This window comes from Pelodiscus sinensis, chromosome 4, assembly GCF_049634645.1.
Source record: "Pelodiscus sinensis isolate JC-2024 chromosome 4, ASM4963464v1, whole genome shotgun sequence".
NCBI lineage: Eukaryota > Metazoa > Chordata > Testudines > Trionychidae > Pelodiscus > Pelodiscus sinensis.
In genome coordinates, this window is record NC_134714.1 from 40,139,792 (window position 1) to 40,167,009 (window position 27,218).

At 42.9% G+C, this 27,218-nt stretch overlaps 1 protein-coding gene across 12 annotated transcripts in view; it reads right to left on the reverse strand.

Annotated features, from left to right (window-relative positions):
• NRXN3 (neurexin 3) overlaps positions 1–27,218 on the reverse strand; it is a 1,564,511-nt gene that overhangs the window by 387,509 nt on the left and 1,149,784 nt on the right. For all 12 annotated transcript variants that reach the window (XR_012903352.1, XM_075926779.1, XM_075926774.1 and 9 more), the window contains one exon: positions 15,651–15,832. Coding sequence is in view for 11 of the 12 variants with exons in the window: in XM_075926779.1 (XP_075782894.1) it covers positions 15,651–15,832 (182 nt within the window). In the remaining variant the exon portion in view is untranslated. The remainder of the gene's footprint in view (positions 1–15,650; positions 15,833–27,218) is intronic.

Here is a 27,218-nt window from a genome sequence, read left to right on the forward strand (position 1 = left end):
TTCTGCCGTGCAGCAGGATGGTGGGGTAGGAGCTTCTGTCCAGGGTTAGGGTTGTCAGATGTCTGTAAAGTTTAGTCAAAAGGAGAACCTGTGCAATGTCCAGTCAGCAGTGCTGACTCGACACCAAAAGTTCAGTTACTGCAGTAATTGCAATCAGCCTCTGCCACTGGGTGGAGGGGAAGAGTTGCTGTTGGATGAGGAGGAGTAATCCTGACAGTGCACAGTGTTTGAGGAGCACGGCTGGCAGCCAAGCTTGCTGTCTGTGATGGCCTAGCCTGCCTTCTCAGCCTTCCAGGGACCCAGCTCTCTCGGGACTCTCACTCCAGGAATAGATTCCATCGCCCCACCCCCAAACCACTGTGCCTGTTAGGCAGGCTGTGCATCAGCTCTTCCCATTCTAGTTCTGCAGGTGGCAGGTAAGTCCCTGGGTAAAGGGAGTAAGTGACAGGGAGGCCTGTAGTGTTCAGTTTTGAAAAAATGGAAAGTTGACAACCCTCTCCAGTCAGGAATGGGGGGAGGGAGGTCAGAGGGTTTCAGCCCCACTGGGCACACCTGCCAAGGCTAAAGAGCAATTGATTCTTGGCCTCTTTATAACAACCTTTTACATATTAGAAATTTTATGTCCTCTCCTTCAGACTCCTGTTTTAGGGTATGTCTAGACTGCGTCCCTCTGTCGGCAGAGGGATGCAGATTAGGCAGGTCGACATTGCAAATGAAGTGGGAATTTAAATGTCCTGTGCCTAATTTGCATAAAAATGGCCACTGTTTTTGCTGACTCAGCACTTTGTCAGCAAAAAGTGGCAGTCTAGAGGGGGATCTATCGAGAAAGAAAGCCTTTCTCAACAGATCCTGTAAACCTCCTTGCAGAAGGCAGAAGGGATCTGTCGAAAAAGGCTTTCTTTCTTGACAGATCCCTGTGACAGACCGGGCCGTGTCTGGGCACAGCTGAGGGCGTCCGCTCAGGGCGAATTGCTCAAATCTGGGGCTCCTTACAGCCCCCAGACTGGTGACCTCTCCAAACAGGCCACAAACCAGTCTCAGAGTGCTTCAGCTGCCTGCCTGAAGCCTCACGAGCAAAACCCCTCCGACACCCCAGCAATATCCGTGCCCCAGATGGCCCCGAGCCTCATACACAGGTGGGGGGTCCTAGCACCCAATCCCACCTACCCCGAACAAGTTCTGTCCGGTTCCAAGAAACCAGCCACAGATCCCTGGTCAATTTACCCTCTGGATCTTACCCACAAATCATGCTGGGCCAATCCTTTAGAATATATATCTAAAGGTTTATTATTACAAGAAAGAAAAGCATGAGAGTAAGGTAATTAAAGTACAGTACGTTACATGCATCGAATCTCCCAGTTCTCGATGCAGGCTCTAGCAGAGATGTTGCAGCTGCTGGTTTAAAAGTTCTTATTGCACATCCTAAGATCAGGATGGGTTCACAGGTCTTCCGGGCTCTTCGATTCCTGCAATGCTGCCTCTGGGATGAAGTGCTGAGCTGAGAACAAAATGGCATCGACCACATGGCCTCTTTATACCTCCTTCCTGGCCTCTTCTTGTATGCAGCAAGTCACCTGGTCAGAGGCCAATCTCTATGTTCCCGGCTAGCTGCTCTCAGGTGACAGCCCCCATTCTTTGGGTGTGTCCATAGCCCATTGAGAGCCATTGTTCCACAGGGCTTCGCTACTCAGCCTGTCCATAGCAATGCTTAACCACATTCAGAGAAATATTCAGCTTCCACACAGATTACAGATTCCTACCCACACACATAGACATTATATACTCACATAAATAGCGTACATAAGATCAACAAACGATAAGCTCCCATTCAATACCCCACATGGCTCCCTTTTATACCAATTTCTGGGTCCAACACCCCCACCTAGGGGCGCAGCAGCGATCTGGCTGCTTCCCTCCAATTCGGTAATGTGACAATCCCCCTGTAGGCTGCCGCTTTTTGCCAACAAAGTGCTGAGTCCACAAAAACAGCAGCCATTTTTATGCAAATTACGTGCAGAATATTTAAATCCCCGCTTCATTTGCAATGTCAACCTGCCTAATCTGCATCAGAATTCAGCCCAAATTGTAGGGGAAGTTCAGTCCTGGATCTAAATTATACGGCCTTGTTCCCATCACAAGTCAGGATGCCCTACCATAAGCATTATGTGGCTTTCTGAAGCTACAATCAATGATAAAGCAGCTCACCAGTTCTTCAAGGCTGAATATCTGAGCCAAGGGGTTTGATGAGATTCAAGGAGCTAAATATGTGATAGTAGCCTCACATGACATGGCCTCAAAAATAAGACCAATTATAAAACAGCAGAGGGAATTTGAATTGGTTTGAAATTCATTTCTTTACTATACCTAATGCTTTCCTTCACCAAAGACACTGGATTCCTGGCATCAATAACTGACAAGAGTAAAGAGTAAGCTAATACCAGGCTTATCCATGGACTTTGTGATTAAAGTGAGTGACACACCTTGTCATCAGATATAGGTGACAGATATGCTGCAATGATGCTTTCTCCTACCCAGATTGCTACACAGGATCTCTCTCTAGGCTGCAACTTGCTTAAATTAAGCATCTGGAATTTGAAGGTTGAACAAAAAGATATTCCAAGATTTCTAAAGGGAATTTTACATTACAGATGCTTTATTTCCACTGGATTTCAGATTTAATATATGTAGCTTCCCCTCTCCCATCTATTAAACACAGAGATGGCAGGGGAAAAACCTGCCTCACCTGTTTAACATAAAAGCCTTTCAACTCAGCAAGATGCTTTCAGTTCAATTATGTTTTATGTACTGCGAGGTTAACTAAAGAGAGAGGGTTATTAGCACAAATAATACCACCTCAGGCTGTGAACCTAACAGATCTCACAAGCTAAGCAAGGTCAGGGGCCTGAATGAAAGCTCTCTGAAGATAATTCACAGTGCACCAGGAAATGGCATGGACATTACAGTTTTCTAATAGATACAGTCCTTAACTATAAGTCAATATTCAACCCTTTCCCAATATGAAGAAAGAAAGCATCTTGCCAATGATGTTCCTGAGAGGTGATTTGAGCACAGAAATAAGTATAAGGAAACTCAAGGTCCAGTGTTAGTTCTAACATTGGTTCTCTCTGTGGACTTGGGCCTCTCTTCCTCAGTTTCACCATGGCTATGTCTACACTGGCCACAATTTCCGGAAAAGCCATGCAAATCAGGTAAGTCAGGATAGGGAAATCCACAGGGGATTTAAATATCCCCCGCGAATTTAAATAAACATGTCCGCCGCTTTTTTTCCGGCTTGGGGAAAAGCCGGAAAAAAAGCGTTTAGACTGGCGCGATCCTCCAGAATAAAGCCCTTTTCCGGAGGATCTCTTATTCCTACTTTGAAGTAGACGCTTTTTTTCCGGCTTTTCCCCAAGCCGGAAAAAAAGCGGCGGACATGTTTATTTAAATCCGCGGGGGATATTTAAATCCCCCGCGGATTTCCCTATCCTGACTTATCTGATTTGCATGGCTTTTCCGGAAATTGTGGCCAGTGTAGACGTAGCCCATGTGTAAAATTCATACCTAAATTTCATGTATGTGCTGTGAGGAGTAATTATATAATACTTTTAAAGTGGTATATTTTTATATTTCATATATTACAATTATTTTGGGGCTTGTCTCTTTGTCAATGACAGAAAAATCAGAGCTCTTGCACACTTGGGTCATTCAAGATTTCATAGGTACATTTGCACGAATACATGTGTGAGCAACCCAGCCAACTTGCAGTTCAGGAAACTAATTACACATTGCCTATTTAAAATTCCCTCTGTAGTTTCATGTGGGTGTAATAGTAATACTGTATATTGTATAATATTTTCACATTAACTTAAATAACATTTTTAAATTTGTTCATTTCTTGCCCTAAACTACTTGTAATACTTTTGTGTTGCTAAGCAGTTTCACCACAGAGATGTCTGTTTTCAGTGGAAGTGATCTGGAGTATGAAAAGTGTTTTGAGAACCTTTGGGATGAAAAACATCATTTAAATATGATATTGCTATTATTTTTTCTTGATCAAATTTATTTTCTCTTAATTTTAACATTACATTACTGTTTAAAATACTTATCCTATTTGCTTACAGAGCCAATCAACTTTACTTTATTTAGCCTGACACTGTAAAAAACAACACAAAGACAGTCACATCAGATATCAAGCCAGGGTAAATTAAACTGATAATTGCCCTACTTTAATTTCCTCTGAGTGGTGGCCTCCATTTGAGGAACCAATGAATTATTATTGCACCCTACTGTCCTCCATTAGCAGCAAAGCTGTGAATTTGATTTTTGGATATTGCAGTACAGAAGGTGGTAGAAATATGAGAAATGAGATTTTATTAGATGCAGGTGTAAGTTACTATTAATTTGTGCAGTGTGGGTGTGGGAGAGAGCGCGCACGAGAGAGTTTTAATATTACCACGCTTATCGTTTGGTATGTGTTTCTTGTAAAGGGGGAGATAAGTACACCAGAATCTCTACTTGTGATGGGTGAACCATTAGCATTTTAATTGGGATAAATTCCCACAATTGCAGATACATCTCTGAGTCTGTGAAATCTCTTGAGAACAAGCTCTCTTCACTTCAGGTAACCCTATGTCATTTTAGTACTTTCCCAGAAAAATTTTAAAAAAATATGACCAGCAATTCCAACTTTTCAGAACTTGAAAACAAATTATATTTTTCATTTTATCTTATCCAGTTTGTTTATTCCTCATATTCACTACTAGAGCATGTGGCCATACTAAAAAAAAAAAAAAATCACAACAAAAAAAGACAGTAAAAGACAACATATGCCAATCATGAGAACCCTAATTAGTTTTTGGTGTTTAAAAATACGGAGGGGAAGAATGCAATACAACATGAGCTGTGATATGCAGAAACAGTAGCCATAGTCTAGACTACCAGAAAATAAATGAAAATAAATGTTAATCAACAAAGACTCTTTATTTCTGTGCTCAGTATATAATCAACATCTGGACTTCATGTCATCAGGGGTCTTTGGGATAAATATTGTCACTGGATTTGAAAGAGGCCTAGATAACTTAATGGCAAATTATAACAGTTAAAGCTCAACTAGAATTTGAGATAAGAATAACGATAAGCAAGCCTCACATTTCAAACTGTAGGAGTGAATTTATATCATTCATTGCATAACCACACAGGTACATTATGGCCTTGCCAGAGGCAGGATACTAAACTAGACAGAGCCTCGTTCTAACCCAGGATTGCAAATCTTGTTCCCTACAAGGAACTGGCTGGAACAGTTAAGTTTCCTTGAAAAAGCTGTTTAAAAATCCCTCTCTCTTTGCCATTAAACAAGTAGAGGAGGTTTGTTTAACCTCTAATGCATTTGGGGCATATTACACAACATTACTCATAGTACTTTGCACTAATATATCAATTTTTTCCCCTTCATTTTCATCTCTCCCATACAACTAATTCACCTTGGGTACATTTACACAGCAGGACTAAAGTCAAAATAAGCTACACCACTTGAGCTACGTCAATTGCGTAGCTTAAGTTGAAATGGCTTAACTCGGCTTTTGGCACTGTCTACACAACAGAAAGTTGAAGGAAGAACACTCTTCCTTCAACTGCCCTTTCAAAATAATGGCTTGCAATGTAGACATGCTCTTTGTTCTTTCAGAATAATGTCAATTAGTCTGAAATAATGCTGCTGTGTAGACACACTCTTTGAGATCTGAAGTCCCAAAATTGCTCCCAGATGTGTAACACCAGTTTAACAAGTTATTGGTTCAACCACAATGTTCCCAGTGATGCTAACAAAGCTGTGATGGAGCAGAGAAACCCCACATCAGCAGAGAAGGAGTTAAAAAAAGCGTATGGGCCCAGCTAGCCATCCCATAGCCAATGCCACGCCTGGAGTGGGAATAACATGAGTGAACCTGGCTCAGTTCAAGGCAGACTTGTGAGAAGCAAGTCGGAGCTCTGCGTCTCAGTGAAGGGAGCTTTGCTGGTGGTGAAACATGCCTGTTAGCCAGGGCAACCACTAGAAGAGAAAAGATCTTCGCCCCCAAGGGAGACCGAGGGTATGTCTACACAGCAAAGTTATTTCAAAATAACAGCCGTTGTTTCAAAATAACTTTCCTAGCGTCTACACAAGCCAACAGCTAATTCGAAATTAATTCGAAATAGCGGAGGGCTTATTTTGAAATTGGTAAACCTCATGCCATGAGGAATAGTGCCAAATTCGAAATTGCTATTTCGAAATAAGCACTGTGTAGACACTTATTTCGAAATAGGGGGCCTCCAGCCATTCCCAGGGTGCCCTGCTGGCCACCCTTGCCACAAGGTAACTGCTGACCAGATGTCCTGCCGGAACTAGTTCTGGCTGGCCTTAAATGCGATTCAGTGTTCAATTAGTATGAACACACTATTTCAAAATAGCAAAAAGCTATTTTGAAATGCATTTTGTGTGTAGATGCATTATTTCACAATAAGATATTTTGAAATAACTATTTCGAACTTAGATATTTTGAAATAACGCTGTAGTGTAGAAATACCCCGATGCTCAACTGACTGAAGCTCAAGGAACTATTTAGAAGACTGGGAATGATCCTGTAGTGAGCTAAATTTCCCTTTTGCTTGGGAATATTTAGGGCTAAGCCTCTAGCACCCTATCACCCAAAAGAGGATTAAAACTGTAGGAGCACCCAGTGGACCCAAGGAACAAAGACTTCTCTCCCTAGCTATCAGGGAGACCTGCAGCCACATCAGGATGCTGGACAGATCCACAAAGTGGTGCTACTTCTGTTGTGCCATTAAAACAGCCCCACGGTTTCTTCTGCCATCTATCAAGGTAGTATTCACCAGCTTCAACGGCAGCGGTGCCAGGATCTGAGGATATGATGCTGTTCAGTGGGTGGTTAATGAATTCCCATATCATTGCTCTGAGTCTCTGTGATGGCCAAATGCAGCCGGGGATCTAAAATCCATCATCTTTAGCTACAGGGAGTCAATGAGTTATTTCTTGCACTGCTGCACTGAGCTATACACCTGGTGTAACCACTAGCAACAAAGCAGGGATTGTGGCTCAGAGGGTCAATGAGAAAATTTGATGAGGCATAATACCAAGTGATGCTAGATATAAACAGTCACAATGGTGCTGGAAGCATCTTCATCCTAAACTTCAAAGCTTTAGCACTCATCTCCTACTCTCTTACTACCGAGATTTAATATCATTATTTTGCTATAAAAAAAGCTGGTAGAGAAAAATAAATGAACTATTTCTGTGGTGAACTGGTTCAGAGAAATTAAAAACTGACCTTTAATTATCTCTCCAAACTCAAAAAACTTTGTTTCAAAGATATAGGATCAACTTTTTCTTTACAAGTTACTTTTTGTTTTCCTGTTATTCCATCTTCCCCTGAAGAGCAGATGCACCATGAATGTCCAAACGCCAAACATTTTTTCAGACCCAAGAAGTCTATATGCAGTTTGGCTATGTCTCTGAGAACGTTAAGTAGCCGATCCTGAGCCATCACAGCTCTCTGAACAAAGGGTGATACGACACTTAACATTAGCTTAGGATCTCTTCACCCCAACAGTAACAAAGTCTCTCAGGGACATAAGGATGATTCTGAATCTCTCTCCCTCTGTCATTTCACTTTGTCACTGTTTATCAAGCACAGCAGGTTTATCTTTTGTCCTTCATATTTTCATGTCTTGTGGTTACTTTATCTCCTTGGACACTAACAGATATGTTCAAGCTCCCTTTCCAGAAATACTGGCCTGTTCCAATTAACGGCTGTATTACATAAAATATGGCTTTCTAACTGCTTAACACTCTTTTCCAGCATCATTCTATGTATCTCAGTGACCTACATTCCCTTTACGTACCAATCCTGGCTCTGCTATTTAGAGACAGGAGCCTTCAGATGTCCTCTAGAAACAAATCTAAAACCTTTAGATGGTGAGCTTTTAGTTGCAGTGTCCCTCACATCTGGAACTCTGTTCCCATTCAATCTGAGAAGAATGTGAAGTACTATCTCCATTTTAAAGGCAGGTTTAGAATGCACTTGTTTTCTGTGGCTTTAATCTAGTTGAATATAGGCTTCTGGATTCAGGGAGGATTGTCTTTTTATTGACAGATTATAAAATACTACAGTGCCCACTAGGCCTAATTTATACCTTATATAATTCCACTGACTTTAATGGAGTTATTCCAATGATGAATCTGGCTCACTGAGTTAAAGGAGCAATAAAGAAGCCAAGTGTATTGTATATGAAGTAACAATGTGAAGAAATTCAGCCTGGCAGAATGCACCACACAATGTGACACTGAGCAATGGTAAAAGGATTATGGCTTTCCTGATTAAATGCCTGTTATGCTTTTGGATAGATAATCACGGTCCTCAACTATGGCAATAAGAGAAGTGAGAAAGACATTACCTACGCTAGCTGTGCGCCAGCTGGAGTCCTCTTCTTTGGCTACCAACAGTTGTACTTAGTTTCTGGAACAGTTACTGACCTTATTTATCAGGCATTTCCTTCTTTCTTAGGGATGCCAGCATCCCATATATGCCACAGACACAGGGAAACCAAGCCAGAAGCAAGTCAGGGTCAAAACTCGTGTAACGCACCATTTTCTTCCCCTCCCAGAATGTACATTACAACTACTCAGTCTCCTTTAATCTCATACCTACTGATACGTAATCTTCATTCCCTGTTACATATCTATTCTGACACAATTGTATATATCTGGAGTGACCTGCATTGAATTCAATGGGCCAAAATTTGTTCTCAGTTAAATTGGTATAAATTCAGAAAAGCTCTATTAAAAATGGAGTTACTTTGGATTCACACCAGAGTTAATGAAATCAGAATTCACTTCAGTGGGGTTATCTGAATGTATATTAGTTATTATAACTGAAACCAGAATTGCATGCCAATTCTGAGCATAAGACTATAGCTACACCTGATGTTAGGAGTGATTCCCATCTTGCACAGACATACTTATGACTAGCTCTCATCAAGCTGGCATGCTAAAAATAATAGTGTGGGGATAGCATGGGAAATGGGCAAGCAGAAGCTGTGCCAAGTATAAATCCATCTGAACCCTATGCATAACGTACTCTTAAAGGCTAGCCCGTACTTTCACTAACTGCTGTCTATAGTGCCATGGCTACCCTACTATTTCTAGCACACCAGTTCGATGAAAGCTATCTCAAGTGGCTTTTTGTGAGCTGGCAGTCACACATCTAATTCAGAGTGTAGATGTAGTTGCAGGGAGAGGCGTGAAAGGGTTAAATGTACACACCGAGTTCCTGGAGGGATAAAGAGCTGCAGAAAAAGCATCTAACAAAAGGGTTTCAGCAGAAATAAATCACACCCACTTTTGTTCTCTGAATTGGGTCCTCTGTGCAAGACATGGTTCAACACTGGAAATAAGCAAATGCATAAGTCTGGGATAAAATTTCAGCTGATGCAAGAATGAGGAAGCCCAAAGTATTTCATGTCTGAAGTAACTTTGCATGCACAAACTGTAAATAACTGCAAAATGTGAAATATTATCATCACTATGGTATAACACCATGGCTTCAATATCCCGCCTCTGCATAGATCTTAAAAAACACTTACTTCACCACTTCACTTCTTCAGCACTCCCTCTCTCATCCCCAAGTCTCATATCTTTGCTGAGATTGCATGTCTAGGCTGGAAGCTGCCCAGAGTCTCCCTGGCAGGCTCTCTCCACACCAGTGATTAATGAGCTGTTAAAGCTCCTAAGTCCAGGAAACCCAAACAGGTCTCTGTTACTTAGAAGAAATTAGGATAGGGACATTTTTTTGCAAACACTAATATACCGAAAATAGAGGAAAACTAAGTCTGACTCAATGGACACACTTCGGCCCTATTCTCTCCCTCTCGGCCCCATTTATCCATGTCACCTGCAAGCCAGAGAAGGTTGCCTTTTTCTTACGTTCCTCATTGTTCGTTCTTGAGATCCAGAATAATTCTAGGCCAAACCCTGAAGTCTTTAGCTATGCATGGACAATGAGTGGTACTGATCTCTCAACTCCCGTTGACCTCTTTCAGGTAGTGTTGCTCTTCAAGTCATTAAGGGTTTTGCCTGAGGGCACAGGGTGAGTGATGTAACTCTAAGGATAACTATCATAACCCAGGAAGCTATCCTGTTCCCTTCTATTCACTCTCTGTGAGCTATTCTGCATGGTATGAAGTAGGAAAAGGCAGCGGGGCAGACTAAGGTAAATGGACATGTGGAAACATCATAACTCAAGCCTGCAATGTTCTAGAACTCTACTGTTACAAGGGATTCCTCAGAGCACCACCTGCACATCCATACCAGATCGCCCTCATTATGACAGAAAACACCTCATTATAATACTTTACCTCCAAGTGGCACATGGAATGTTATTTGTATAAACACCTCATGCTTCATACTAGGGACATACTAAGGATGTTAGCGACTAGTTGAGTCTCTACTCAACTAGTTGCTCCCCCTCCCCTTTGCTGCTTCTGTATCAGAGGCAGCAAAATGGGGGGGAGCAGGAGCAAGTGCTGGGAGGCAGGTGGCTTAAAAGCCGGCTCCCCCCAGCACCGTCTCCACGAGGGGGAGGGGAGAAACAGGGGAGGCAGAGGTGCAATGTGGGACCCAGCATAAGTTGGGATTGAGCAGTCCCAGCTCATGCTGGATCCCAAATGGTGTGTCCAACAAGCTTTTATTACATTTAAAAAGCAGAGGCACAGTGAATCCCTTTTTGACTAATTGAGTAGTCGATGGAAATTCCATCGACTACTCGATCAGCTTACTAACTGCTATTTAACATCACTACTTCATACACCACTTGGTTCTGCATGACACATGGACTGGTAGTTTATGTCTCACTGAAATCAGGCAGAAAAGGATTACAGAGGTTATAAATTCTGGTCATAGGAAACAGATGTATTGACATACAAATCTCCAAAGTGTCTAAAAGGTTCATAATGAAAAAATTAATCCAAGCAGATTCATTGTAAATTACATACTGACACAATTATTAGGATAACTTACACCATACACACACCCCTCTAGTATACTGAAAGGAACTCAGGATAATAAATGCTCTGCAACTTCTTGCTGTTTGCATGCCCTGGGTTCAGGAGAAAAAGATTACAAAAAATGTCCACTAGCATAAAGGAAATTTCTAAAATGGTATCTGTCATTTGTTATCCATAGTTCACAGTTTGAAAGTCAGGTGTCCTCTTGTTCATGATCTTAGTTGTCACTGAGCCTAAATATGGTACTCACTAATCACCAAAATGGTTGCCATCTACTCTTCTCACCACCAGTCAGAAATCCAAAGCAGTCTGGTGGAGCAAGAGAAGGAACTGACAACTTTTGAACTCAAAATGCAGGTGAACTTTAGCAGCATTTCACAAGTGTGGCCAACATGGCTGCATCTGTAAGGGAGGGGGATGGTTACTGTGACCAGAAAAGCCTCCAGGGCAGACATGGGGGAAAGGGCAAAGCAACGGTGCAGCATCCCTGCAGTGTGCAAAGGCTTCAGGGGAGGGCCTCACTAGGGTTGTCAATCCTCCAAGATTGGCCTGGAGTCACCCAGAATTAGCATCAATCTTCCAGTGACTGCTGAAACAACTCTGGAGCTTTTAAATAGGATATTTGACAAAAATGACATTACGGCATTTGGAGTGAGGGGGGAGGAATCTCCTGGAATAGCTTCAGTCAGAGTTAGGGATGTAAACAACTAGTCGAGTAGTGACTCAACTCGCTCATTCCCTCCCCCCCCCCCACTGCCTCTATCAGAGAAAGGCAGCAAGGCAGGGGTGGGGGGAGTAGGAACCAATGCTGGGGGGGAGCCGGCTTAAAAGCCAGTTCCTCCCCAGCACCGTCTCTGCAGGGGAGGCAGAGGCGTAGTGGGGGGACCGGGTACAGGCCAGGACAGCTGATTCCCAGCTCATGCCTGGTCCCAGGCACTGTACCTCTGCCTTTTAAATGCATTAAGAACCTGGTGGGTTTTAATTCATTTAAAAGGTAGAGTTGCAGCAAGGTTAGCTCCTGGGGCCAGGAGCTAACCCGGCTGCAGCTCTGCAGTTTTCCTCCTTATTGACTAATCAAGTAGTGGATGGAAATTCCATCGACTACTCAATTAGCTGAAAAAATGCTATTTAACATCCCTCGTCAGAGTTGGCAACCCTAGACTTCCACTCCCTCCTCTGACTCGGACATGGGCTTCAGCCCTGCCCACCCCGAACGTCAACTATGGGGATCTAGTGGCAAGCTCCATGCATCAGCCCTCCCTCCTCCACCTTCAACTGTGGTGCTCTGAGCTTTAGTCCCCTTGGGGATCTGGCTCTGGGCTCAGCATAGCGTGGCAGGGCTTCAGCAGGGCTGATTAAGAGGCCAGAAAGCAGGGTGAGCCTTGGATGCAAGACTGCAGAAGGGTGCTTGGGGCAATGGGGGGGAAGCACTGAATCTTGGGGGTAATGGGAAGCCTTGGGGAGTTGTGAAGGGTTGGGAGGGCCAACAGAGGTCAGGGGATCCATGGGGAACTGAGGGAGGCACTAGGAGCCCACAGCATCAAAATACAGTTATACATTTAGGCTGTGTCTACACTGCATCCCTTTTCCAGAAAAGGGATGCAGATGAGACAAGTCGGAATTGCAAATGAAGCGGGGGATTTAAATATCCCCCGCTTCATTTGTATAAACATGGCTGCTGCTTTTTTCCGGCTTGGGGCTTTGCTGGAAAAAAGCGCCAGTCTAGACGGGATCTTTCGGAAAATAAAGCCTTTTCCGAAAGGTCCCTTATTCCTCTTAAAATCAGGAATAAAGGACCTTTTGGAAAAGGCTTTATTTTCCGAAAGATCCCGTCTAGACTGGCGCTTTTTTCCGGCAAAGCCCTGAGCCGGAAAAAAGCGGCAGCCATGCTTATACAAATGAAGCGGGGGATATTTAAATCCCCCGCTTCATTTGCAATTCTGACTTGTCTCATCTGCATCCCTTTTCCGGAAAGCGGGTGCAGTGTAGACACAGCCTTATTATATTACGGAGCAGAGGTACATATCAGGAGACGAGAATAGCAGTGCCCCTCTGCACACCTGGAATGGCTTGTACTAATGTTCTTACTCCATAATGAACAAAATACAAGAGACATTAAAACTTCATGTGTGTTACTTGTGAGTATGCTAAGGCACATTTGGGCCAACTACACGGAAACAACACCTGCGGCATTTTTATTGTTAACATCAATCATAGTTAATAACTTCAGTTATACAAAAGTCAAAGTGTCCAAAACTAGCCAAAAGTTCCCAGTCCTCACAGAGAACAGAGTAATCAAAACCATTTGGTGCACAAAGAACAAGCTATACATATTACTAGCGAAAGAGAAAAAACTAATTAGAAAAATATCCTGGAAGTAAATCATTCTTAATTAACGGATTCACTTATCTCAGAAAGATCTTATTTACTTCAATAACCCCAGCAAAATCAAACACATAAGAGTTCAAGTAGATTGATTACTTTTGACACAATTAAGAGGTAGATGATAAACATGAAAAGTAAGGTAGAAATTACAAGTGATGATCACATAATTTTAACTGGAAACCTCATTGTAGCCAAACTGATCACAAAGAAATGCCATACTAAGCACATTTCCTTACCAATGTTAGTGTCTAGTGAAATGGAAGCAGACAGCTGCTCTGGCTTCCAAGTATATGCTGCCAGCCTTTTGTTTCTTCTATGATGAGGAGATATAATAGTAAGTTGCCATAATTTTGCTCTGTGTTTCTACAGCACCTAGCACAATGGGTTCCTGACCCATGACCAGGTCTCCTAGGTGCTATGATAATCAAACATAATAATCTCTCTAGTATCTGCAGAGGACAGCAAATGAACGCATCTAATCACTGTGGCATGACAACTCATGTTACAGGCTTTATCTTAATCATGGTTGGATTTTAGCTCTGGAAATATACCCCCTAAATATTTACCAGACAAAAGAAAATACTTGTTGGAGACTACGTCAGTGTTAATTAATATTACAATCATTCTCCTTACAAACGTTTCAATAATTTATGAACATTAGATTGCATAATCTGGTTTGCTTTCTAAACAAATAATCCTAAAGTAAAGAGAACCCCCCAAAATTATCATTGAAAATATCTATCTCCTTTTACATTTGGCTAATTATGTTCTCATTGTACATTTGGCATTTTGCCTCAAGTTTGTTTATATCCATTTCACAGGCTCACTGTATTGTTAGGGTTGAGGGGATCCATGTTTCCATGTTCAGTGCTCACAATCACTTTTACTAATAGAGTATTGGTGGGTAGCACTTTAGGTTCCAACTCCTGCCCTGAGACAACCCTGCATGCCTCCTATGAGAAAATGAACATCCTCAACTCCCTTTATAGCCAATGGCAATTTAAGATGCACAACACTTTCTAATATTGGTCCCTTTATACTAGGCTGAAGCAAACCTCCTATTCAGCTCTCTCTAAACTGCCATCAAGCTTGAACAGCTTCAAATCCCATTCTCAGTGTTACATACAACCAAATCCCTGTTGTGAGTTAGAGCAAAAACTGCTGAATAGGAGATGGCGGGGATAGAGTGGTGCTCCCAACTCCTTAGTCTGCAAACCTATTACATGAAAATGCTGGAAAGCTCCTATTCAGTCTACCCTTCCTTTGTCTGACAGGATTCCAATTGCTCCCTCATCTACCTTCATCTTAAAGTTTTACAGTGATTTTCTTCTGATTCTAACAGCTCTATCAGAAGTTGGGCCTATGTCCTTCCCAGTCACATTATTCAAATTTCTTTTGGCTTCTGAAATCACATTTTTATTATCGCAAATCAAATCCCCTGAGCTAGCTTCTCAGCAAGTGAGGAACAGCATTGCTCCACTGATGTGGATGGACTTGTGCTCATTGACATCAGCTGAGAATCTGGCCTAGCATTTAAGTTCCTTCTGTTGCTACCCAGTGAGGACAATATATCTTCTAATGTTTAATAAGACAAGAGTATGAGGTAAAGAGACCCATACTCTCCATCATTTCCAGGCTTTTGCATAGGGCAGGGTGAGTTAACACTGACAAAAATAATCCTAATATAAGTGTAAAACACACTTCCACTGAATAACATAGGAGTTCTGCCACAAACTTCTCTGGGAACCAGTGTATCACACTTAACATACCCAGACACTCCGGTTTATTTGGCTAATTCAGCATGTGCTAATGACTCAGAAAGTGAAGAATCAACATGACACATGCTGTTTTACAGTAGTAAAAGTCCTTTGATTCATTATCTAAGTCCATTGCTTCCCATTTCCTTTTCATTCTGTTTATTCTTTTCTGAACTCTCTTAATTTCCTCTGTATGGTATATCTATAGCATAATGCCCAAATCTAAAAAATATACCACCCCAGAGGTAGTCTAACCAGCTTTGAGTCAAGAGGAAGCATTACCTCCTTGATTTGGTGAGTGATCCCATTAATTATACATCTAATGATTGTGCCTTTCTTTTGCTAAGCAACACCCAGCTTAAACTCTTTAGGAACACCCATCACATATACCCGCATTACTGATGCATGCATAATGGAAACCCAAGTCGGGCATAGACATGGGCATGTACTCACTATGTGAAGTTGAAGGAAGTCGCCGAGCCCGGGAGCACTGTCAATACGAACCAGGATGCCATCCTTCACAGTCGTGCTGAAGCCTACAGCAAGACGGTCTGTCCTTGTGCTAGGTCTGTCGTTTGCTGGCCAGGTGTACAAGATGAGGCCTCCACTTTTCCCAAAGATGTATGTGGCACCAGCTGCAAAATGAAAAACAAGGAGGGAGGTGTTAGTTCAGTAAGGTTTTTACCAGGTGGGGTAATGCTGTAATGGCTGCAGACAGGGAAATACCCCAAAACAAGCATGTCATCAGCCAAAGTGATGACATCTAAATTGAAATAACACAGAGCAGAGGTTGAAGAGAAAAACTTAGCATTGTCTCCAAAAACATTTATGCATTGTGACAAACAGTGTAGTGAGCCTTGCTAAAATTAGAATTAATTCCACATCTGATTAAAGATGGGAATTACACCTCCTTCCACCATACGCACAAGAACTCTTCCTCCCAGAGAATAGCATATACCTTTCAATGGAACAATGACTCTGAATTGCTGGATGCCTTTCCTGATTGAAGGGGATGTGAAAGCAGCACAGCTTTCTTGGACACAAAATATACCCACCCTATTCACCTCCCATTAACACAGCACTATTATCTTTCAGGAAAAGAAGATGATAAATAAAACAAAAATTTCAAAAAAGTTTGCCATTCAGATGATTATGGCTTCTACACCAGCACTAATACTTTCAGAGATCCTTTTAAATTAACATGTATGCTATTCACAACACCTTTGTGTATCCATGCAGTATTAACAAGGGAACCACAAACAGATAAATGCTGCTTCGTTTTAGGAAGAAATAAATCACTGATGACAGCCTACTATACACATCCTGCTAAAGTGTGTTCCAGGTAATAGTATCCAAATCAAGACAACCAGCATTTGCAATAAAGACAGCTACAGAATTTATCAAGAGCATGTGAGATTATTTTTATTACCACAAACCTAAGCAACACCAAGTAATGACCTACCATTTCAAAAAGACACTAATTCAGAAACTTGGTGATCCAGAGCTAATGCCAAGAGGAAGAGAAACAAAATACAGGACTATGTAGCACTTTAAAGACTAACAAGATGGTTTATTAGATGATGAGCTTTCGTGGGCCAGACCCACTGGAAGAGAGGTTCTATTAGGATCCTTTCACATCCAAAGACGAGATCGAGAGAAGCTAAGGTCCAGATTCTCAGACTTGTCCGCTTTCAGGTTTTTTAAAGAGCTCAGCACCCCAGCGCTTTAGAAAATATAGCCCTAAATGTCAAACGGGAGATGCTCTCTTCAACCACAGAGTGAATTTGTCGTAAGGTACTTGTGACAGGGCATTTGCCCTGCACTGGCCCTTTAGGGAAAACTCCCCTCCCTGAGTGAGGGCTAGAGTGGAGCCCCAGCTGAGCAGCTCTGTTAATGAGGGCCCAGCTGGGGGCTATAAAGAGGGACTCCTGGAGGGAGGAGTAGACAGCAGTAGGGACCTGACTGTCAGGGAAGCGAGAGGCTTCCTGGAGATAGAATAGGGCTGGGAAGGCTTTGACCAAGCAAGCCCCAGGCTACAAGACCTGAAGATACTAGGGGCTGAGAGAGGCAGCCACGGTAGTCAGGGCTGAGAGAGGCAGCCTGGTAGGCAGGGGCAGCATGTCCACACACCCTTTGCCAGAGATGAGTGGCCGGTACAGACTGCAGTCTGCCTCAGAGGCAGGGGCTAGAGGAAGACTGGCAGTGGGTCACTGGGGCAAGAGGGGTGCAGGGGAACTGAGTGTTCCCTGGGAGAAAGAACGTGGGTCCCGGGGAATAGGGAGGACCCTGGAGTGGAGTATGCAGAGGAGTAAACAACACCCCCCAGAAGGGGGTGCAGAAAGAGACCAGAGTGGTGCTTAAAGAAGCCAGTGTAGTTAAAGAACAGCACAAGGAGATACCAGTGGGAGGAAGGCGCACAACGAATCATCAAGCTAATTCCCCAAGTCAACCAACTGAGGGCACCATGCTGGTGTGTCGACCCCATTACAGTTGGGAACAACATATGCAGGAAATCCAATTCCTCAACCTCTAAGCTACACAAGGAGGGGCATAATTCAGCCCACTAGCTGGATCTGTTTTACCAAACATTTGGATATGGCCAACCCCATCCCAGGAGGACCCTCAGGCAGGATCCCTGGCTGCTGCAATTGTATACACTGTTCAGAATGGCTGGCTGCTGGGCCAGCATGAGTTTCTGTGCGGTGTGCCCCTTGAGGAGACCTGCCGTTCCCCTCTCTGTGTACTACACATGCCCACAAGCACTGATTTTGCAGCTCCTGTTGGCCTGTTCCTGGCCAACGGGAGGCTGCGAGGATGGTGCTGAGGTGAGGAGAGGATACTGAGGGTACATCTACACAGCACCATATACTCGAAATAAGATATGCAGTTTGCGCTAATTGCGTAGCTTATTTTGAGTCTATTTCAAAATAGGCTATTTCAAAATTTGGTACTGTCTACAAATTTCAAAAACAAGTGCCATTTCAAGCCATCCCTTATTCCTCGTACGGGAAGATTTATGGGGATGGCAAAATAGCACATCCGCTATATTTCAGAATAGTGGACTCGTTCAAAAGACATGAGGTATATCACTGATGTGTAGACATACCCGTACATGCCTCTGCCCCCTAGGTGTGCACTGCACAAAGGCACACATGCTGGCCCCAACAAGTTGCCCCTTTGAGCAGCATGTGCAGCTGCAGCAGCGAGGGAGCCTGCCCGAGGGTCCCGCTAGGCTGTTGGCCGGGAGCTGCCTATGGTAAAGGTCTCCCAGACAGGGCCTACACCTGACACCCCTTTCCACACCTCAACCCCCTGTCCCAAGTCACAACCCCCTTCTGCACCCAAACTCCCTCCCAGATCCTGCACCACAGTCCACTACCAAAAGCTCTCTACTGTATCCAAACGCTGTGGCAGGCCCCACACCCCTTCCATTAATATTGTAGAAAAATGTGGCCGCTGACCACTTACCAAAATTCTTGGATTGGCCCCCCCTTGAAAATTAGTGTCCACTCCTGAGCTACACCCAACTCTGTAATGCATTTTTCCTAAAGATCACAATGAACTTTGCAATAAGAAATGCAGCCAACTGGTTTCCATGAACAGCAGCAGGCATGAGATATCAATGGGAAACAGAGGTGGACTAGGTGAATATAGATCAGATTGTTGTTTACCTAGGGGAGTCTCCAAGATCATTTATTTTTTATCAGGAACACCTGAAATCAAATAATCTCAAAGTGAATTAAGTACAGTTGGATATTGCTTAGGTCATTTGGTACCAAAACTGGGTCACATCTGAGTCTGGCTTCAAAGCCCCAACTCCATTGAGGCTCTTTGTTTTATGTAAGTAAGTAGAAATAAAAATGATAAACCTCTCCCTTCCATAGGGTTTTTCTCTAGAGAGCTCAAGGTGTAACACAAATGAAGGTAAATGGTGTTATCCCCATTTCACAAATGGGGTAACTGCGGCACACAGAAAGAAAGTGACTTGCTCAAGACCAAATCAGTAAGGATATGTCTACACAGCCAAACCGCTATTTCGAAATAACTTTACTAGTGTCTACACAGCCAAACCGCTATTTCAAAATAAATTCAAAATAGCAGAGCACTTATTTCGAATTTGGTAAACCTCATTCTATGAGGAATAACGCCAAATTCGAAATAGCTATTTTGAAATAAGTACTGTGTAGACACTTATTTCAAAATAGGGAGCCTCCAGCCTTCCCAGGGAGCCCTGGTGACCACTCCAGCTTCAACCAATACTCCAATCCCTCCCCCACTCCCCGGAGCACTTAAAGGGGTAGACTCTGGCCACGGTGCCTGCCAAAGCCAGCAGTCACTGCCCCTGACCAGTGGCCCCAAAACATGAGCCAGCAAGCCACTGGCAGCCAGCCCTCCACCGCTCCCCAGGAGCAGTCTGCCAGCTCCCAGGAGCCTGCCAGGTCCTGGAGAAGGCGGGTACCTTCCTGGTCCAGGTGAGCAAAGATCACGGACCTTATTCAGGTTTGGGGGGGATGCCCCCAATGTTCATGATCTCCGCACTAGATGGAGGAACACAGCCATCTATGGCAGGATAGCTTCCAGCCTGGCCACCAAAGGCCACATGCGAACCCAGGAGCAGGTCTGCATGGCAATCAAGTTGGTCCGGCGAGACCCCCAACCCTGAGCCCTGAGCTTCCCCTCCCCCTTCTTCCCATTGCTTCCCCCTTCCAGCTCCCTCCACCCAGGTTTTCCCCTCCCCTCTCCCACCCTCTCTTCTCCCCTCTCCCACCTCCTTTCCCCAGTCTCACCAGAGTTTCATTCCCCTCCGCCCCAGTTTTGTTAAATAAAGAGAGTTTGTGTTCATGAAAATACGTGTATTTTATTTGACATCAGGAAAGGGGGTTAGGGAAGGGGAAGTAGAAGGACGTGAGGGAGGAATAAGGCACAAGCCCCCAATGGGGCAGACCAGGGAGGCTCTTAGTGCTCCTCAGGGTGGAAGCTCTCCCGCAGGGCCTCCTGGATACTGACAGCCCCCTGATGGACCTCCCGGATGGCAGCCTGCAGAAAGTGCAGCCAGGCTCACAGCAACGCGTCCAAGAAAAGCACCAGAGTGCCCAGGGGCAGCTCTGTATCCATGTGGCAGAGTGCTGTGGTGTCCCGAGTGAGGGCAACCAGAGCATGCAGAGACAAAATGCTTTGTTGTCCCACATCAAGTTAGAGAAGCAAGCAGGGAAATCTGAGAACTGGCTTTCCAGGGGGGTCCCTTTGAGCACAGACCTCATATAGCCTCAGGAAGCATCCCCACACAGTAAGTCCAGACCTGGTGCCCTGCCGGAACTGGTTCTGGCCAGCCTTAATTGCGATTCAGAGTCCACTCAGTGTGGACGCGCTATTTCAAAATAGCAAAATGCTATTTCGAAGTGCATTTTGTGTATAGACGTGTTATTTCGAAATAAGCTATTTCAAAGTAACTATTTCAAAATAAACTATTTCAAAATAAGCTATTTTGAAATAACACTGTAGTGCAGACATACCCTGACAGAATCAGAACTAAAGTCCCCTGACTCCTACTCCTGTGCATACTTGCTGGATCATACTCTCAGTAAATGTAAATAAATGTGTATGGCATTTCATTCATAACCCTGAACTAACACAGAGAGCACAGACACTGCAGAGCTGTGAGCATGCATTAGTCCAATTTCAGAAATAACGACTCTTTATAGAGAGCAACTGTCCAATTCTTAACCTCTAACAAGATCTCTACCTTCAGTTGTGGACGGTAGGTGCGTGACTACTGCTGAGCATACGTTTATCATCCATTCTTATAAATACACTTCCAGCATGTTCATACTAATTAGAGGTGTATGGGTAAATGAATTATCAATGGCTTCTCTCTATGTACGGATAATTCACACAGCCCACTATAAGTGCCTAAACTACAAATACCTTTCCTCTTTAGTATATTAGCTAATTCTAAATGTTTTATATATTGTATCACACTGGATCACAGAATAACACCAGGAAAACCAGCATCTGGTCTTGGGTGTCTTGGGTTTCACTGATCACTTCTGGCTCTCTAGAGACCAAACCCTAAAGTTGTTCACACATGTGCTGGTGTGCTTGGCCTTTATTTTGTAATGGTGATCACTGGGGTTTTCAGCTGCAAGGATCAGACTAGGAAGAATTCTTTACTATATTCAAAGGCACTCTTCTGAGTACCCATTGGGCTGCATGTAGTTCATGTCAGAGCTCCTATGTCAATTACAACCAATTGTAACTGCAGTAGGTTTCTGATGGCACTCAACTGCCTACCTGAACTCATGCTCTCCTTGCAGGATGGAGATTTGCGTTTAGGCATGACTCGAGGAAGCTCATTTTTATGTATATGTACACGGTAATCATTCAGAAGAGCAGGTGATCTAAATTGATCCTTATAACAGGTATCTATTGTACTGAAACTGTTCAGTATACAGTCAAGAATTATCTGCAGAATGCTAGGCCATCCAGTTTGCTGACTTCTGTGTTACTTCCCCTACCTGAACTTTAACTTAAAAATGATTTTTGCGTGTGTATACTTTCTGTTACATATTGAACATATAAACATGATGCCCGAGCAATAACTATCACATGGAAAAATCCTAAATAGAGTAGCACTAGTCATTTGCTACAAAATGTAAATAAAATAATCACTCCCATCAGAAATCATAAGAAGCGCGATCTATGGAATTAGATTAATTCAAACTAAGGGGTTTATCTCGGAATCGTGCTTCTCTGCCGCATGTAGACTCAGGCAGTTACTTCGGGCTAGTCAGTTTCCAAAATGGCGACCAGTCGGGAATATGCTAATCAAGCATGGAATATTTAGCATGCTTCACTAGCAATTTCGGTCACCCTCATTAGCCTCCCTAGTTCGAATTAGGGGGCTAGTGTAGACGTACCCTGACAGCCTAATAAAAAGAACTATGGAAATGTGGTTTAGATGCAATTACTATAAGGTGGGTACAACATAGATTGAAAAACTGTATTCAGGGAGTAGTTATTAGCGGTTTGCTGTCAAACTGAGAGGCTGTAACTAGAGGGTCAGGTAGGGATCTGTTGTTGGCCCAATCACGATTTTTATTAATGAGTTGGATAATGTTTATAAAAATCGTGAAACTGAGCTTGGAGATGTTGTAAATATCTTAGAGGACAGTATTAGGATTCAAAATGACCTTGACAAATTGGGGAAAATGACCTGAAATCCACAAGATAAAGTTAAATACACACAAGTGCAAATTATTACACTTAGGAAGGAAAACTGAAACACACAACCACAAAATGGTGAATATCTGGTGAGGCAGTAGTGCTGCTGAAAAGGATTTGGTGATTATAGTGATCACAAATTCAATCTGAGGTTAATATGCCGTAGTGAATTAACTGGAGTGATGTATGTAAGACATAGGAGGTTATTTTTGCCCTCTACATGACTCTGATGAGATCTTAAGTATCGTGTCTAGTTCTGGGTGCCACACCAATAAAGATGTGGAAAAATTGGAGAGAGCCCACAAGAAAGCAATAAAACTTATAAAAAGATTTAGAAAACCAGAAATCTGATGAAAGGTTAAAAAAACTGAACATGTTTATTCTTGAGAAAAGAAGACTGGGGGAAGGGGATCAAATAACAGTCTTCAAATATGTTACGGGCTCTTAAAAAGAGGACAATGATCAATTCTTCCCCCATGTTCATTTAAGCAGGCAAAAAGTAGTCAGTTTAATCTGTAGCAAGGGAGGTTTAGGTTAGATATTAGGGAAAACTTTCTAACTATCAGGGTAGGTAATCACTGGAATAGGTTTCCAAAGAACAATGTGAAATACATTCACTGGAGTATTTTAAAACCAAGATTGACAAAACACCTGTATGGATGGATGGCTTAGTTGCAAAAGGCTGGACTAGATGACCTCTACATGTCTCTTCCAGCCCTGTGATTGTGTGATCAAAATGCAATATAGCAACACAAATCCACTTCTTTTGAGGACTGTTTGTTCAAATCAACTACCCCATTAACCATCCATTTCACTTTACCTCACTAACACCTCTTACCTCATTTGATTTCACTGTGGCCATAAATCCTCTACATCTAGCAAATATTTTAATACTGTGAAAGTTGCTAAAAGTAATACAAGAAGATATGTGTTATGTTACTAGTGGGGGTACTATACACTGCAAATATTCTCTAGTTTATGTATATCTTGTTAAGGTTTCTGCATCATATTGTACCTAAAAAAGAATTTTAACAAGAAAACTACAAGAGACTTGGACTATAAACTCTTACAATAAACTCAGATGATACTTGTGGCATTTAAATTAATACAACAGAATCTCTGACCCTGATCCCGAACCCCATGCTTAAAGCTCCTGTTCATTCTGGTAATCCAGTGCAGACTGTGAAGAATACAAATCTAATGATAATAAATTTCTACCTGAAATGACATGCAAGGCATATGGCATGCTCCTTCCCCTCAATTATCATGTCTTTGTTCTCTTGCATGAAATCTTAAATAAATAGAAGATACTGTGTTATTTTTATACAATTTTCTATAAGGATTTTTAAAACCTGCTTAATAAGGAGAAAAAACTGATTTCCAGAAAGACCTGCTATTTTTTAAATCAAAGAGACTTGAAAGTTCCCAGGTAGCTTAACTTTATTATACTTTTTCATGGCTAAATTTTTTGATTATTATTTCATGGATACATAGTCACATTATGCATCTTCTGCTGAGCCCAGTAGTTCTGATAAGTCGCTTCTTGGTGTGCTTAGTATGCCAGTGCTGAGATACTATTATGTTTATTAATAATAGTAACCATGTAAATTTTATGCTTACTAGCAAGAAACTATCAATTCAATTAAAGGAAAATCTGCTATGATGGCATTTTGGTCATTTTACTTGGTGAAATTTGCAAGTTACCAAGAAGCTGAAATTATTTAGCATATTCCTATAACAAGACTATTATAAGGATGGAATCAGTAATACATCACAAACGGTTAAGTGAATTTAGCTAGATGAAGTAGGACCCAATTCAAATAATGAAGATGACCTTGGCAACAATTGTACCAAGTAGCCTTGTAAAGTAGCAATTAAATAACACAGACCTAAGAGCTTACCCGGGTGGTTAGTGCTTTCAGAAAATCTTATTAAAATAAGATTAAAGGTCTGACAAACTCACAAAGGCAGGGAAATTCAGATATAAGGCTGCCACTTATCTCACTGTACCTAAGTTCTGCATACATTCTTCTATTACTATTAAGGGTGCTAACAAGGGAGTGTAAATTGGAGTAATTGGTAAAATAGAACAAAGAAAAACATAGGCTGAATATCAAGAGAATCTGATCAAGAGATGAGATTTGTCTCCAATGGGGAAGTGCAGCAAGTGTCATTGCTTTCCTGAGTCATTTAAAACCAAGTTACTGAGAATGTACTACAGAGACAATTTCTGCCACAGCCAGTGGGGATGGACAAGATCAACAGAGCTGTTCTAGTCCCAGTTTTAATTGGCCAAATATTATTCATCACTCAGGCAAAGCTCCCATTGAAAGGGATACATTAAACTGAGTGGCAAGAGAGTGAGCACTGTCTTTGCCAAATACTTCTCAGTGCTTCAAAACAAAGGGTGACACTTGATAGCACCTGCAGTACAACCACTTTGTTTAATCTCAGATCAGCTACTGAGATGAAAGTATTGGCAGACCTGCTCTTCTTTTGCAGGTTCATGGCAGGGTGTTGAGCAAAACCTTTCAGATGTGGTCACTATTCATTGCAAAGGGTTGTTCAGAGCAATAATAACTAAGGATCTGATTTTTAAAGGGGCCTATATCGAGTCAGGTTTGCTCAGTCACTACATGGCCAATAATTGCTGTTATGAAAATTGAGCCAGCTTTTAATCATCAATTCTCATAGCAAGTTTAAGAAAAAATATTAACAGAATTGTAATAAGATCTTGAATTAAATATACATAACAAAGAGAAGAACCTGGACTTTTTCAAAATAATTCCACCCCTTACCACTCTCTAGAAGTGTATCGTGGTAACATACTCAGTCAATATCAAGTCATGTTCCAGTTTCCCTCACCCTGGACTCAGGAAACCACTGTCTCTACCAAGCTTTGCATTTGGAAATTTTACCTCATGGCACTCCTTACTCTGTTTCTTTATTCCAAGGACCCTGTCCCAGGAGTCAGGGGCTCACTAATAAATATGGTACATACCATACTGGTGTCATGAAGGCCAAAACTATAGTGGGATTTTTTAAAAAGAATTATCCCCGTCCCACACCACTTCCTGCAGCTCCCATTGGCTGGGGACAGTGTACCGCAATTACTGGGAGCTGCGAGCAGTCATGACTGTGGAGGATCAGGTAAACAAAGCATCTTGCAGCCAGACAGTGGCTTACCCTTACAAGCCGCGACCCAGCGTTTGAAAAGCCCTGCAGTAAACAATGTTAACAGAACACATTACCTAACCTTCTCCACAGTAACAGTGCATTATTGGAACAAGTGTTCATTAGCTGTGTATAACTGAAGACCATGACACTGTTTCTGGCAGCTTCTGAATGCTGGTTTCCCAGGTTAATCCTTCTGGGAGCATCAAAGGTATCACACGTGCTATTAGCTAGAGATGTGCTAATCTTCCCAAAGAGGGACCCATTTATGAGTAAAAATTAAGAGCGCTAATTAAGGATAGCTTGTCTTAGAGGAGACATGACAAAACTGTACAAATATACAGTGGGCATCAACAACAAACAGAAAATAATCACTTAGGAGGTATTGAGGGGTGCCTTGTCTGCCTGCCAGAGAGCATGGGAAAAATCTGCTACAGCCCCTTGGACTCCCATTCAGGATTGGGTGGCCTGTCAGCCATAAAGTCTATGTACTGCAACCTGCATTCAGGGCAGTATGGCCTAGTGGCCACAGAGTCCAAACATTTCCCCTTGCATTCAGGGTAACATGGCCTAGTTGCCACAGAATTCATATACAGACAGACCATTGACATGGGGTCTATACACATTATGGCCCAGCAGTCTTAGTCAATATGCAGTCCCCTGTATTCAGAGCAGCACGGTCCAGCAGCCACAAAGTCTATACACAGTATGGCCCAGCAGCTTCAATCAGTATGCAGTCCTCCAGTATTCAGGGTAGTACAGGCCAGTGGCCTCAGAGTTTATACACAGTACGGCCCAGCACCTAAGAGGCCATAAAAAGTCCCTCTGGGTTCAGAACAGTACATCCCAATGGCCACAGAGTCATAATATAATGGACAAAGTTCCCTCATGCAGGGCTACCTGAAGAAAGTGATGGGGGACTCAGGCCCTCCCTCTCCACCGAGTCCCAGCCCAGGCCCTGTTAGTAGTGGAACAATCTACAGCTAGCTTGGCAGGGAATCCCACCACAACACGCCAAGCTCTTGGGGAGCAATTCCCCACCCTGGGCTACTTCCTACCCAGATCTTTTAAGAAGTCCTCTTCATGCTCTGGTCCAGAGGCTTCTACTACAGTCCCTCTCAGCCTGGCTGCTGCTGTTTGGTCCATCTGTGCTTCCTCCCCTGGAGCGCCTGCAGTGCCTCCTTCCCCTCCGGCAGTCAGCCCTGACTGAACAGCTCCAAAGACCTTTATAGCCAACCTCCGGTTGGAGCATGCCCAGCGAAGCTGGGGGAAAGGGGGGGGGCTCTCTGAGCCAGCTGCGCCAGGTTAATCCCTTCAGCCCCAGAGTGGGGTTGATCAGCCCCATCACAGGATGGTACATGGGTTTAAAACTAGGAGAACAGGATGAAATTAGAAAATAAAAATTCAGGATGGAAATCAGGAGAAACTCCTTGACAGGGTGACCAAATAGACTGCAAATGGATTTATTGAAATCCCTGTTATCTGGACCTCTTAAGAGCAGAATGACCAAAACACTAAAAGAGCTGATGGGGAAAAATCTTATGTAGACAGCCAGATAAACGGGAAATGGTCTCTCAGAACTTTTCCAACTCTGCTATATGATTTTATAATTCCTACTGTCCACGT